Source organism: Thalassophryne amazonica, chromosome 14, assembly GCF_902500255.1.
Source record: "Thalassophryne amazonica chromosome 14, fThaAma1.1, whole genome shotgun sequence".
In the NCBI taxonomy this organism is placed as follows: Eukaryota; Metazoa; Chordata; class Actinopteri; order Batrachoidiformes; family Batrachoididae; genus Thalassophryne; species Thalassophryne amazonica.
Genome location: NC_047116.1, coordinates 31926488 through 31939973, shown reverse-complemented (window position 1 = coordinate 31939973; position 13486 = coordinate 31926488). Strand labels below are relative to the sequence as shown.

Genomic DNA, 13486 nt, shown 5'->3' with positions numbered 1-13486 from the left:
AAATATTAGACATTCAGGGCTTTTTTTTTAAGATTTAAGCCCATGTAATGTGCCTAAAACTTGAGCACAACAGTATATATGTTAAAGAAATATGCTTATTTCCTGCAACTGCCTTGAGCTTTATTTTTACACCAACCACATTTATTGCATTTTTGGCTCCTTTTCCAAAGTGGTGAGATGGAATGCATCTTGTCACTTGCGCTATTTTTAATTCTTTGTATATTTCTTGAACAAACTGGTTTCACTTAAATAAAAGGAACGTGATGAGGAAAGTTTCAGCACATGCTGTGGGAGGGTCGAGAGCAATTAAAAAAAAATAGATGTACTTTCAGAAGACAGTCATCCAAGTGTCCCCCCGCACACATTTGCGCTTGCCTGCGCTCTCGGTCCTCTGTCCTCTCGCTCCCCTGCTTCTACAAACCATCAGCAGGAGCGCCTGGGCCTTCAGTCTAGAGGTGGGCGATACCGGGAATTTTGGTATTGATCCGATACCAAGTAAATACAGGCCCAGTATCGCCGATATTGATACCAGTACTGATACTTTTTCATATTTAAACTTCGTAGATCCAAAGGATCCAAAAGACCTAGGATAGAATTTCGCCAAACATTGTACGTGACAACAAAATACTTTATTATCACAATCAACATTTTTGTTTAAAAAAAAATATCACTCAACACAACTTAAAACAAAATCTCCTGAGGTAGAGGGCTGACAAACCACAATACAAGGGTGTGCTGCTCCATGTTGTGTGACACAGAGCAGCGCTGCTCTTACAGACAGAGAGGAGACTTTGATCAATCTGCGTGCGCAGCAGTCAGTGCGTGCGGGAGAGAAAAAAGCTTGAGTATCAATCTTTTTACACGAGGATCGTTCAATAATAATACCAGCGTTGGTATTGTTATTATTGATATTAAGATCGATCCGTCCACCTCTACTTCAGTCCCCTCGGCGGGGCGTCGCCCGTGAAACCTTGCACCCACGCACACCACATGCCCCATATCTTTCAGCACAGTTAGCTAAGCAGCACCTGTTACGTCGCCATTATCCATTTAACTTCTGGGCGCTGCGCGGTGTCAGCTTGCCTTTGTTAAGACTCATTCAGGTAGAAAGTATTATTACACCCAGTGGAATAGGATAGTTTCACAGAACTGTGGAGGGAAAGCAGTTATCTCATTGATTATGCATCATCGTCTTGAGGTTAAGACCAGAATGTGAAGAACATGCTTTGTGCTAAAAGGCCTTCGCTTCGCTCAGATGCTCCCCATTGTAATGCTGCTTTTAATATTGAAAAATACACATAAGCAGCTTAACTTTGTGCCTTTGCAGAGGAAATGGCAAAAGCTCTGGTGCTCCTGATGGCACATGGTTACCTCACATCACCACTTTTTGCTTTTTCAAGATTTCCCAAGATGATGCAGAGAAAAGCAAACACTGATAAATGGTGACAATTCAAGCATCACTTTACCCGTAAAGCAGCACGTCAAAATCTGAGCTTTAAGTCATGACCCTGCACCCCCTACGAGGGTACTGGAATCGCTCATGAGTATCTGTGTGCAGATTTTCAGTAAGCCTTGGAGGAATAATCAGAGGTCAAGTCTGTTAAAATAGAAAGTCCAGAATCTCCAGTAGGAGATTCTGTTTGGAGAGATCATGAAAAGCTTGTATCAATTAATAAATCAATTGTAATCAAATAGTATGAGTGATGTTTTGATAATGTGTTTCAAAATATTATTCAGAACAGTACTGCGTGTACACACAGGGCATTTCCATGTGACTCACTGTCAATTTGTGGTCACTACACTGCAAAAACGGTCGCTCTCAATATAAGCCAAATAATCCAAAATCTAGCCAAACTGTCTTGTATTAAGTTAAAAAAAGAAAATAAAAAAAATTCTTGGTTATAATTCTCAAAACTAGCAAAATGTCTCACTGAATAATCAAAATGTGCCTTTATAACTAGACAGAATTCTTGTTTTAAGATTAGCCTCTATCTTAAAATAAAGAAAACAATCTTGTTCTTTGCTTGGATGATTTGAAATTCATTGTTTTCCTTGTTACTGCTTAAATACAGCGTAATATTAGCTGGAAAAACTTATTAAGAAAAAGTAAGATACATTTTCCCAAAATAAGACTTTTTTTTTCTTATGTAAAAAATGCTTGACAAGAATATTTTTCGATTTGGACAAAAATGAAGTCACATTTTCTTTAAACAAGTCTTTTATTACTTTCTTAGATATTTGTTTTTGCAGTGTATTCAAGTTATTATTTGTGTGTACCTCCCACACATATGCTGTTTTAGACACCATTTCTTGCATACATGTGCCAGTTGACACAAGGTGTGAAATGACATAAAGAAAAAGTAAGATTAATCTTTAATTGGTCTTTTAATGATTTCTAATTACAGCTCACATTACAACAAAAGTCCTTTGTTTGCTGAAAAAACAAACAAACAAACAAAAAAAAACAACAACTTATTTTATAGCTGTAAAACTGAAAATGTAAGGGAAACCCTGCAAAAAAAAAAAAAAAAAAAAAAAAGTCTAATTTTCCCATTCATCATAGACATGCCCCACATGGTATACTTCAGAGATCTGTAACTGATCTTCTCCAAACATCGATGATCTGGAGAAACTCATGCAAGGAATACTCACACCAAGTTTGTTTTAAAACAAAAAAATATGCTCATAGCTTTCAAGGTTCTCTGTAAACAAACAGACACACATGAGCGATGACAATCCCCTGTGCTAGTGCAGTTGAGGAGGATAATCACTACACAGGGCACATATCACCTCTCTAACGCCTTCAGTGGCTTATTTTTTTGTTTTATAACAGTGAATTTAGATAATACATCTGTAACTTTTAATCTGGGTCATTTTCTGTGCTGTGACCCTTAACTGGAATAAGCGGGTTTAGGCAAAAACAACAACAACAGCAACAAAAAGCCTATACTAAATCCCTTTGGCACCTTTTGACCCAGGGTTTATATATATATATATGTATACACTAGCGCATTGTCCATGGGGATCCATGGGCTCTAGATGGGGTGGTGTTTATAAAAAAGGTAGCAGACATTTTTCAAGGGTGGTAATAAATTATGCAAAGTTTCTATAGTGAGTTGGAATGGCGTGTGCATCCAGAATGTTTTTAGAACCTTAGACCTCAACAGTTTTTTTTTACGTTAATTTACTCTTTTAATGTATTTATAAATTGTTTAGGTTCTTGTTATCATATACACACTATTATTATTATCAACATTGTTGTTATTATTATTTTATTATTACTTCTATTTTGCCATTTGATTTTTAAATGGACTACAGTGGAAATTATTTTCACTTTCTTGTGTCATCCATGTTTTTTTTAAACAAATTTACAATATATTTGGGCATGTGGAGAGTGTCAGAGAAATTTGTGACAAAGCCGCTGATGGCGGAGCAGAAGCAACTGTGTCCGGAAGTCCTACAGCCACCTATTCTGCTTAACTGATTCAGGGTTTCCTGGCCAAACACAACACACCTGTGATTCATCAGGATCGCTACTCTCTCACACACACTTCTCCCAGCAGTTCTGCCACTGATGGAAGCATTTCTGGAAGTTGTCTTTGGAATGGTGTCCAGCTGGGCCGTCGCATACCACATGGTGACTTCTCACAACTCAAATCGAGTCCCTTTTAATGTTATTCTGAACAGCCAAAAATCAGAGTGAACCATGTTAGTAGAGTAGGAAGCCTGATGAATCACAGGAGTGTTGTGTTTGGCTAGAAAAGCTTGAAGCAGCTGAGCAGAATGAGCAACTTGTGGATAGCCTCAAGTCATTCCGTCATGTTACCGCAAATGAAAATCTGACAAGGGCTTAGTACACGTCTTCACGCTAAGGCTCACTGCTTGTGACTGCAGATGAGAGAAAAATTCACGCATGCACAAGAAAGTTCCCTACACTTCCTCACCAAATGACAACTGGCACACTATATATGTTAACTGATATATATACATATTAATTGCTAAACAGTTGCTAAACTCCATGGTTTTATTAATGGACTTTATTTCTTCCGATGACATCATTTTTACATTATATTGAATTCTTTTAAAATGTTCCTCTGTGAATTTTGGTGTACAGCTGGAGCACTAAAAATAGAAGGCTTTGATTTCAAGGATTTACTGATTTGCATGATGACTGGTAACCTGAAATAAAGTTAAGAGCGTAGATGTGGAATCCCTCCATATTCCACCAATCAGCTTGAATTTTTCCGAGCGGCTTCAATCAATACGACCATTGCTCTCAAGGATGCCATGAATCTTTCATTCACCTCTGACTGTGGGAATGTGCCGATGGCGTCCTCCGTGCAAGTTTCATGCATTTACCCTGAAAGCGGCTCATTCCCAGTCACTGCACTGTCAGCCCTGACATCTTTATTCATGAGCACAGCCGCTCACTGTACATTCTGCTGAGGAGTATTAAGAGTTGCGTCGTGCAGCCTTGGTGCGGACTGCGAGGAGTCAGAGAGCAGTGATTATGCTGGAATGTATCTGCCGTGCTTTTAACACTGCAGCCACATGAAGCTGAGAGTTGCACATGCAGGGGGAGGGGAAATAAATGAAGTTGCTTTAAAATCCTCCTGGTCAAAAACCAAGCTGTTCATGTTTTCATAAACACCCTCGAGGGGTTTGCTTAATTGTGTAGCAGGTTTCAGAATCTATTTTAGCAGTGGACCAGATGCTCCATGGCTTCTTCTTGATTAGTAAGAAGAATAAAAAATCCTGGATGAAGACAGCTGATGGGAGAATGAGCATGTATCGATGGCTGAGATTCTCACCAAAATTGTGATTAATAATTAAATTATTTCCTCAGTGTGTCTAAATAAAATACTGACACTACTTTCCCCCAGTTACATGCCTCAAAAATATCAAATTGTAAAAATTGCCCAGGACGTCATCATAGGATGAACAATTCTGCAAAGATAAATCAGAATAAAGTGCATTTTGCACAATGTCATGTTGACCATAAAGCATCACGGCCAATCTGCTGGGTTTATGCAACTGAGGAGTCACATCGTATTAATTCTCTGTGAGTCCGTGTTGTTGTTTCTGCAGCACATCACTAATACCGCAGGCGGGATCGGCCCAAAAATGAGTGACATCCAGCAGCAGCAGCGCTCATGAAGAAAATGATTTCCATTAATGGCAGAATATTCCCATGTAATTCTGGCAAACTTGCAGCCTGTTACGTCATCACAGCAATTTTACACATTAGGGAATTGATCGAGTTTTATCTGATTTTTTTTTTTTTCACCATCTGTCTTATTAAAAAAAAGCCACATCCATATATGTTTTCTGTCAGCATCTGCTGCACATAATTAAATGGATGTTATGTTTGTAATCGACAGCCAGCGAGTTTAACTGGAAAGAGTTTATTTATGGGGACTTTTTTTTTAAAGAAGATTTTAAAAGACAGTTGTTGAGCTGTGGATGTCAGATCTCTCATTCTGCCAGTCAAACCTCAAAAACTATGATTTCCAAAGTGTTTCTGGTCATTGCTGTTTTGGCAGCCAAACTTTGTTTAAGATGCACTGTCACATAACACTGTGAATCCACACAGTGCTACAAATAACATAAAATAATTGTAATGTAATAAATTGTTATACTGAGCATTTTGTTGTTGTGTCTGGTGCACATTTCCACATTTGTGTTATAGCCTTATTCCAAAATGGATGAAATTTTTCCCTCAAACTTCCTACACGCAATACCCCATAATGACAATGTGAAAGGTTTTTTTTTTTTTAGATTTTTGCAAATTTATTACATGAAAAACAACTAAGAAATCACATGTACATACATATTCACAGCCTTTGCCATGAAGCTCAAAATTTAGTTCAGGTGCATCCGGTTTCCACTAATCATCCTTGAGATGTTTCTACAGCATGATTGGAGTCCGCACTGGGTAAATTCAGTAAATAGGACATGATTTAGAAAGGCACACACCTGTCTACATACAGTTGTGCTCAAAAGTTTACATACCCTGGCAGAATCTTTGCTTTTTGGCCATTTTTAAGAGAATATGAATGACAACACAAACTTTTTTCCCGCTCATGGTTAGTGGTTGGATGAAGCCATTTATTGTCAAACAACTGTGTTTCCTCTTTTTAAATCAAAATGACAAGAGAACTACCCAAATGAACCTGATCAAAAGTTTACATACCCCTGTTCTTAATACTGTGTATTGCCCCCTTTAACATCAATGACAGATTGGAGTCTTTTGTGGTAGTTTGTGGACGAGGCTCTTTGATGGTAAAGCTGCCACTGAATATGTTTTGGACTTTATTTACATCAATTACAATGAAATACAAACAATATGGCACTCTATGGTAAATCTGCATGGAGTAGACAGTTCTCAAAAACTGAGTGACTGTGCAAGAAGTAGAAGAGTGGGGAAAGCCACCAAGACAACCCAGACAACCCAGAAGAAGTTATAGGCTTATGTGGCTGTGATTGGAGAGCACAAACCAAGCATGACGTCAAAGGAATTGACTGTAGACCTCGAAGACAGGATTGTCTCAAGGTACAAATCTGGGGAAGGGTACAGAAACATTTCTGCTGCATTGAAGGTCCCAATGACCACAGCGGCCTCCATCATCCATAAATGGAAGAAATTGGGATCCACCAGTACTCTTCCTAGAGCTGGGCACCCATCTAAACTGAGGGATAGGGGAGAAGAGCCTTATTTAGGGAGGTGACCAAGAACCCCATGGTCACTCTGTCAGAGCTCCAGCATTCCTCTGTGGAGAAAGGAGAACCTTCCAGCAGGACAAACATCTCTGCAGCAATTCACCAATCAGGCCTGTATGGTAGAGTGGCCAGATGCAAGCCACTCCTTAATAAAAGGCACATGGCAGCCCACCTGGCGTTTGCCAAAAGGCACCTGAAGGACTCTCAGACCATGAGAAACAAAATTCTCTGGTCTAATGAGACAAAGGTTGAACTCTTTGGCGTGAATGCCAGGCATCATGTTTGAAGGAAACCAGGCACCATCCCTTCAGTGAAGCATGGTGGTAGCAGCATCATGCTGTGGGGATGTTTTTCAGTGGCAGGAACTGGAAGACTTGTCAGGATTGAGGAAAGATGAACACAGTAATGTACAGAGACATCCTGGATGAAAACCTGCTGCAGGGCGCTTTTGACCTCAGACTGGGGCAACGTTTCATCTTTCAGCAGGACAATGACCCTAAGAACACAGCCAAGATATCAAAGGAGTGGCTTCAGGACAACTCTGTGAATGTCCATGAGTGGCCCAGCCAGAGCCCAGACCTGAATCTAATTGAACATCTCTGGAGAGATCTGAAACTGGCTGTGCACCGACGCTCCCCATCCAACCTGATGGAGCTTGAGAGGTGCTGCAAAAAGGAATGGAAAAAAACTGCCTAAAGATAGGTGCACCAAGCTTGTGGCATCATATTCAAGAAGACTTGAGGCTGTAATTGCTGCCAAAGGTGCATCAACAAAGTATTGAGCAAAGGGTGAGAATACTTATGTACACATGAGTTCTTAGTTTTTTTATTTTTAGGAAAATGTACCAAAAAACCCAACTCTTTTTCATGTTGTCATTATGGGGTGTTGTGAGTAGAATTTTGAGGGGAAAAATTAATTTACACCATTTTGGAACAAGGCTGTAACAAAAAATGTGGAAACATTGAAGCACTGTGAATATTTTCTGGATGCACTGTACTTCAAGGGATGAATCAAATAGTTTCCCTCTTGCAATTTTATATTAAAAATGGGTCTCTGTTATCTTCACAGTACAAATTTCACAACAAAGATTTTTTAAATAAATATAGCCCCACAGTTACATCACAGGAGCTCAGAATAGTCTGGGACAAGTGTAACAATAATTTGTCTGTTAAATGGAACTTTTTATGACAGTTGTTGTGGTGAGTGTGTTCAATCTCCTTACAGCTTGTTAAAATTGTGTCCATAAGTCATTTTGGAGTCAGCAGGTGGCTCACTGAGGATGTGCAGGCACACCAAGTCTGCTTTAAGAAAGGTTAGGCTAATTTTGTCACAAGGAGTCGCACAAGTGTGACATGCTGGTTGTTTTTAAGACATGAGGCCACATGGTTTTTAGGAGTTAGCTTGGTTTATTTATGAAATTCTGACTTCAATTAAGAATAATTAATGAGATTCAAATTATTATACAATGTCCAGTTTATATTATTTATATTTGGGTGGATGTTGGAGGCTACAAGCCTCCTTTTTCAGTGTAGAAGAGCAGTTACATAATGCTGCCCCTGAAAATAAGTACAGTATTTCTCCTTCTTTCAGTTATTTTTTGCACTGTGTCACATTGCTACTCTGTATTGATTTATTTTACTTTGACTCATGATACGACAGTCACTGGAGCATTGCTTCTATATTACGAGGCACACGCATGCACCGAGAAGCCCCTAGTGATAATTTGTACCTGAGGAAAATCATGTCTGACCTGCATGAGGGATCAGTCCCTGTACTTATAGTGTATACACAGAATAGGGGTATGGATCATGACACAAATATCAGTCAATAAATATTCATCTATAAAATAGTTAGCAAGGTGGGGATCTCAAAAGGATAGGATTTGTGGGCAATAGGAGACATTTCAGTCTCCCTCAAATGGCCAAGATCTACAGTAGCTCATATTTAAGAACAACTAATAATATACTCCTGTCAGATACTTAGGTAAGGGGTATGGTGTGGAGAAACATAACTTTATTGGGCCAAATATACAGCTTGGCAGTTCTGACACATTATAAGAAAGTTGGGAGCCCTAAAAGGCCCTTGCTCCAGTTTGATCATTTTCATGTTACAACATATCCAAGACAAAAACACTCAGGATATCCAGTTCAAATTTGATGAGAATCAAGCAAATATTACTCAAGTTATGACATGCACAAAACAGTGTGACTGATGCATGCACACAGACACACATGGAGGTATGGGGTGCAATTATATATCCCCATTCTGGCTTTAGGGTGGATATAAATGTCACCAAACCATGTACAAAGAAAAACACTTTGCACTGACAAAGACTTTGTGCTCTTATCTCTGCATTGCAGCGATTTAAAGCAGGACCAACAAACAGATCCACCCTTTGGCATTACTGGAAACCAAAAGAGCTATCTTGAAATTTAAACAGCATGATAATGATCTATGAGAAGGGATCACATTTCAATTTCTGCAGAAAACAGACACGTAAGACACATAATAATAGTTATTGTGAAGTTGAGCCCTCGTTTCTCTTTGTGTAGAAGTTCTCTGCTCAGCCTGTAGATGACCCTGGTTACTGTGGAGTGATGGATAGTGAAATGCTCCAATTGCACAGTCTCATTATGAGCATGCTATGACAACTGCACGACTATAATAGAACTCTGACTCACCATCCTTGCGGTAGTAGGTGATCTCCACCTTGCGCTCTTCTGACCCCAGAACAGCTTCAGCCACCTGGCTGATGGCCTCTTTGTCGGTCAGCTGGCCATGGAGGAAGTCACAAGTGCATGGCTTTTGCATGATGTCTGGTCTGGAGAAGCCTGTCATCTCACAGAAGCCATCATTGCAGTATATGATCGCACAGTTCTCCACTCTGGCATTGGCTATCACAAATTTACGGTCTGCATGGCAAAAGAAAGTAAACATTTTAGACTGTGACAATATTTGACTTGAAAATACCATGAAGTGCTCACAAATAAAGTGTTGCTATTGTCACAAGACCACTGTCGCACCATGTATAACTCACAAATAAGTCGCTACAGAACCATGGAGAATTTACTAATAGATCGCTACTATCACTACAGCACCATGAACAGCTCACTAATAGATCGCTACTATCACTACAGCACCATGTACAGCTCACTAATGAAACACTACTATCACTACAGCACCATGGACAGCTCACTAATAAATCACTACTATCACTACAGCATCATGGACATCTCACTAATAAATCAATACTATCACTACAGCACCATGGACAGCTCACTAATAAATCACTACTATCACTACAGAACCATGGACAGCTCACTAATGAAACACTACTATCACTACAGCACCATGGACAGCTCACTAATATCACTACTATCACTACAGCACCATGGACAGCTCACTAATAAATCACTACTATCACTATAGCACCATGGACAGCTCACTAATGAAACACTACTATCACTACAGAACCATGGACAGCTCACTAATAAATCACTACTATCATTATAGCACCATGGACAGCTCACTAATGAAACACTACTATCACTACAGAACCATGGACAGCTCACTAATAAATCACTACTATCACTATAGCACCATGGACAGCTCACTAATGAAACACTACTATCACTATAGCACCATGGACAGCTCACTAATGAAACGCTACTATCACTACAGAACCATGGACAGCTCACTAATAAATCACTACTATCACTATAGCACCATGGACAGCTCACTAATGAAACACTACTATCACTACAGAACCATGGACAGCTCACTAATAAATCACTACTATCACTATAGCACCATGGACAGCTCACTAATAAATCACTACTATCACTATAGCACCATGGACAGCTCACTAATGAAACACTACTATCACCCTATTATGGAATCACCTACAGTTCACCTACAGTAGTTTCTTCTGTAACTGCAGCTCTTAAGTGGTAAAACACAGAGTAAACCTTGTGTGGATCAAATCTGAAGATACACAATATGGTCTTAAAATCCTCCAGTTTAAAGAGGGAAACTATTTTGACAAACGTAAACACATTTAGCCATCTACGTATCTGTGAGTGAATTTAAGAGCAGATTTGACTGATTTGTCTCTTCATCTTGATTTGATTTTTATTTTTTAATTACTCACTCTGTCCCTCGAATTTCCGAATGATTAGCCCAAGAAAAGTGTTCTGCGGCGCTACGTGCCCTCTTCTCACGGGCATGTTGGTGCTCTGAATGACCGTCTGCTCTCCACAGCGTAAATCCAGAAGTTACAGATGACTCTTTCCGATGTTCCCTTTAGCGCAAACCACATTCTTTCCACCTAAAAAACAACATCTTGGCAGTTCGTCGCGTGTTTTTCTTTTTCTTTTATCCTGCTTGTGTTGTTCTCTCCTCGCCCACACGCACCCACTCGGGGAGGTTTGCTGGTTTTGGGTTCAGATCCCACAGCATTGCGCGCTGAGGATGTGGATGCGAGCTTCACGTTCTCCGTGCTGATGTGAAGGACGCGCACGGCGGTCGATCGGCTGGAGGGAGTGACGCTGCTCCCAGGGGCTTTACTTACTGTCCTCCTCCTCCTGTGAAGCGATCAGTCCCAACATGCGAGAGCAAACTTTCTGCCTGCACGCAGGCTGCAAAATGTGCATCTTTTCGAGCTGTGAAACACTGTATATCCTCGCCTTAAAGTTGGTCATGCACGTGCACGCACTTGTTTCGTGAGTTCGTGCACTACACGACAAAGCGTGACTGCACGTGTTTAACCATCAGTCTTCAACTGGTGCCCCGGGGGCTGGATGAGGCCTGAAAAGTCAGTCAGTCAGTTAAAGCGGAACTCTTGATATTTTTCAATCTGAGCTTTCTTGTTTTGGGGGTTCATCTTTTAACATCTTTGTCACACAGGACAAAAACAAATTTAGAGGGTACCATATCAATTTGAATGAAAACACCATCACAGGCTAACTGGCTGCATAATGCTATTGTACTGGGCAACATAAAAACACTCAGAATAAACCACTTCCTGTCAACCCTGAACAGGCAAAAATCTCATTTGAAGTGTTTGGTAACATGAAAACATTTAGTTCTGTATGAGAAATTGAAACATACGTACATAAAAAAATAACTAAAAAATCAGAAGCCACTCAAAGAGGGCATACCTCTGCTAAGCGCACATATTGCTTAAAACGTCTTCTGGATCCTGGATCCAAACTATGTTCCAGATCAAATTCAAAAGAAATTCCCTTATTTTCTGGTACAGTACCTACTGGCTCACCAAATTTCATCAGCATCCTCTCACAACGTTTTGAGTTAAATGTTGCTATTTGCTGAATGGCAGTTACATAATACACTCAACAAAAATATAAACGCAACACTTTTGGTTTTGCTCCCATTTTGTATGAGATGAACTCAAAGATCTAAAACTTTTTCCACATACACAATATCACCATTTCCCTCAAATATTGTTCACAAACCAGTCTAAATCTGTGATAGTGAGCACTTCTCCTTTGCTGAGATAATCCATCCCACCTCACAGGTGTGCCATATCAAGATGCTGATTAGACACCATGATTAGTGCACAGGTGTGCCTTAGACTGCCCACAATAAAAGGCCACTCTGAAAGGTGCAGTTTTATCACACAGCACAATGCTACAGATGTCGCAAGATTTGAGGGAGCGTGCAATTGGCATGTTGACAGCAGGAATGTCAACCAGAGCTGTTGCTCGTGTATTGAATGTTCATTTCTCTACCATAAGCCGTCTCCAAAGGCGTTTCAGAGAATTTGGCAGTACATCCAACCAGCCTCACAACCGCAGACCACGTGTAACCACACCAGCCCAGGACCTCCACATCCAGCATGTTCACCTCCAAGATCGTCTGAGACCAGCCACGCGGACAGCTGCTGAAACAATCGGTTTGAATAACCAAAGAATTTCTGCACAAACTGTCAGAAACCGTCTCAGGGAAGCTCATCTGCATGCTCGTCGTCCTCATCGGGGTCTCAACCTGACTCCAGTTCGTCGTCGTAACTGACTTGAGTGGGCAAATGCTCACGTTCGCTGGCGTTTGGCACGTTGGAGAGGTGTTCTCTTCACGGATGAATCCCGGTTCACACTGTTCAGGGCAGATGGCAGACAGCGTGTGTGGCGTCGTGTGGGTGAGCTGTTTTCTGATGTCAATGTTGTGGATTGAGTGGCCCATGGTGGCGGTGGGGTTATGATATGGGCAGGCGTCTGTTATGGAGAAAGAACACAGGTGCATTTTATTGATGGCATTTTGAATGCACAGAGATACCGTGACGAGATCCTGAGGCCCATTGTTGAGCCAACATCCAAGAACATCACCTCATGTTGCAGCAGGATATTGCACGACCCCATGTTGCAAGGATCTGTACACAATTCTTGGAAGCTGAAAATGTCCCAGTTCTTGCATGGCCGGCATACTCACCGGACATGTCACCCATTGAGCATGTTTGGGATGCTCTGGACCGGCGTATATGACAGCGTGTACTAGTTCCTGCCAATATCCAGCAACTTCGCACAGCCATTGAAGAGGAGTGGACCAACATTCCACAGGCCACAATTGACAACCTGATCAACTCTATGCGAAGGAGATGTGTTGCACTGCATGAGGCAAATGGTGGTCACACCAGATACTGACTGGTATCCCCCCCCAATAAAACAAAACTGCACCTTTCAGAGTGGCCTTTTATTGTGGACAGTCTAAGGCACACCTGTGCACTAATCATGGTGTCTAATCAGCATCT

At 40.7% G+C, this 13486-nt stretch overlaps 1 protein-coding gene across 1 annotated transcript in view; it reads right to left on the bottom strand.

Annotated features, from left to right (window-relative positions):
- Positions 1-11261, bottom strand: part of LOC117524703 (potassium voltage-gated channel subfamily H member 7-like) — a 136717-nt gene extending 125456 nt beyond the window's left edge. The window contains exons 1-2 of the mRNA XM_034186519.1: positions 10871-11261; positions 9402-9632 (exon numbers count right to left, since the gene is read on the bottom strand). Coding sequence (XP_034042410.1) covers positions 9402-9632; positions 10871-10946 — 307 coding nt within the window. The 5' untranslated portion in view covers positions 10947-11261. The remainder of the gene's footprint in view (positions 1-9401; positions 9633-10870) is intronic.
- Positions 11262-13486: the final 2225 nt, after the last annotated feature.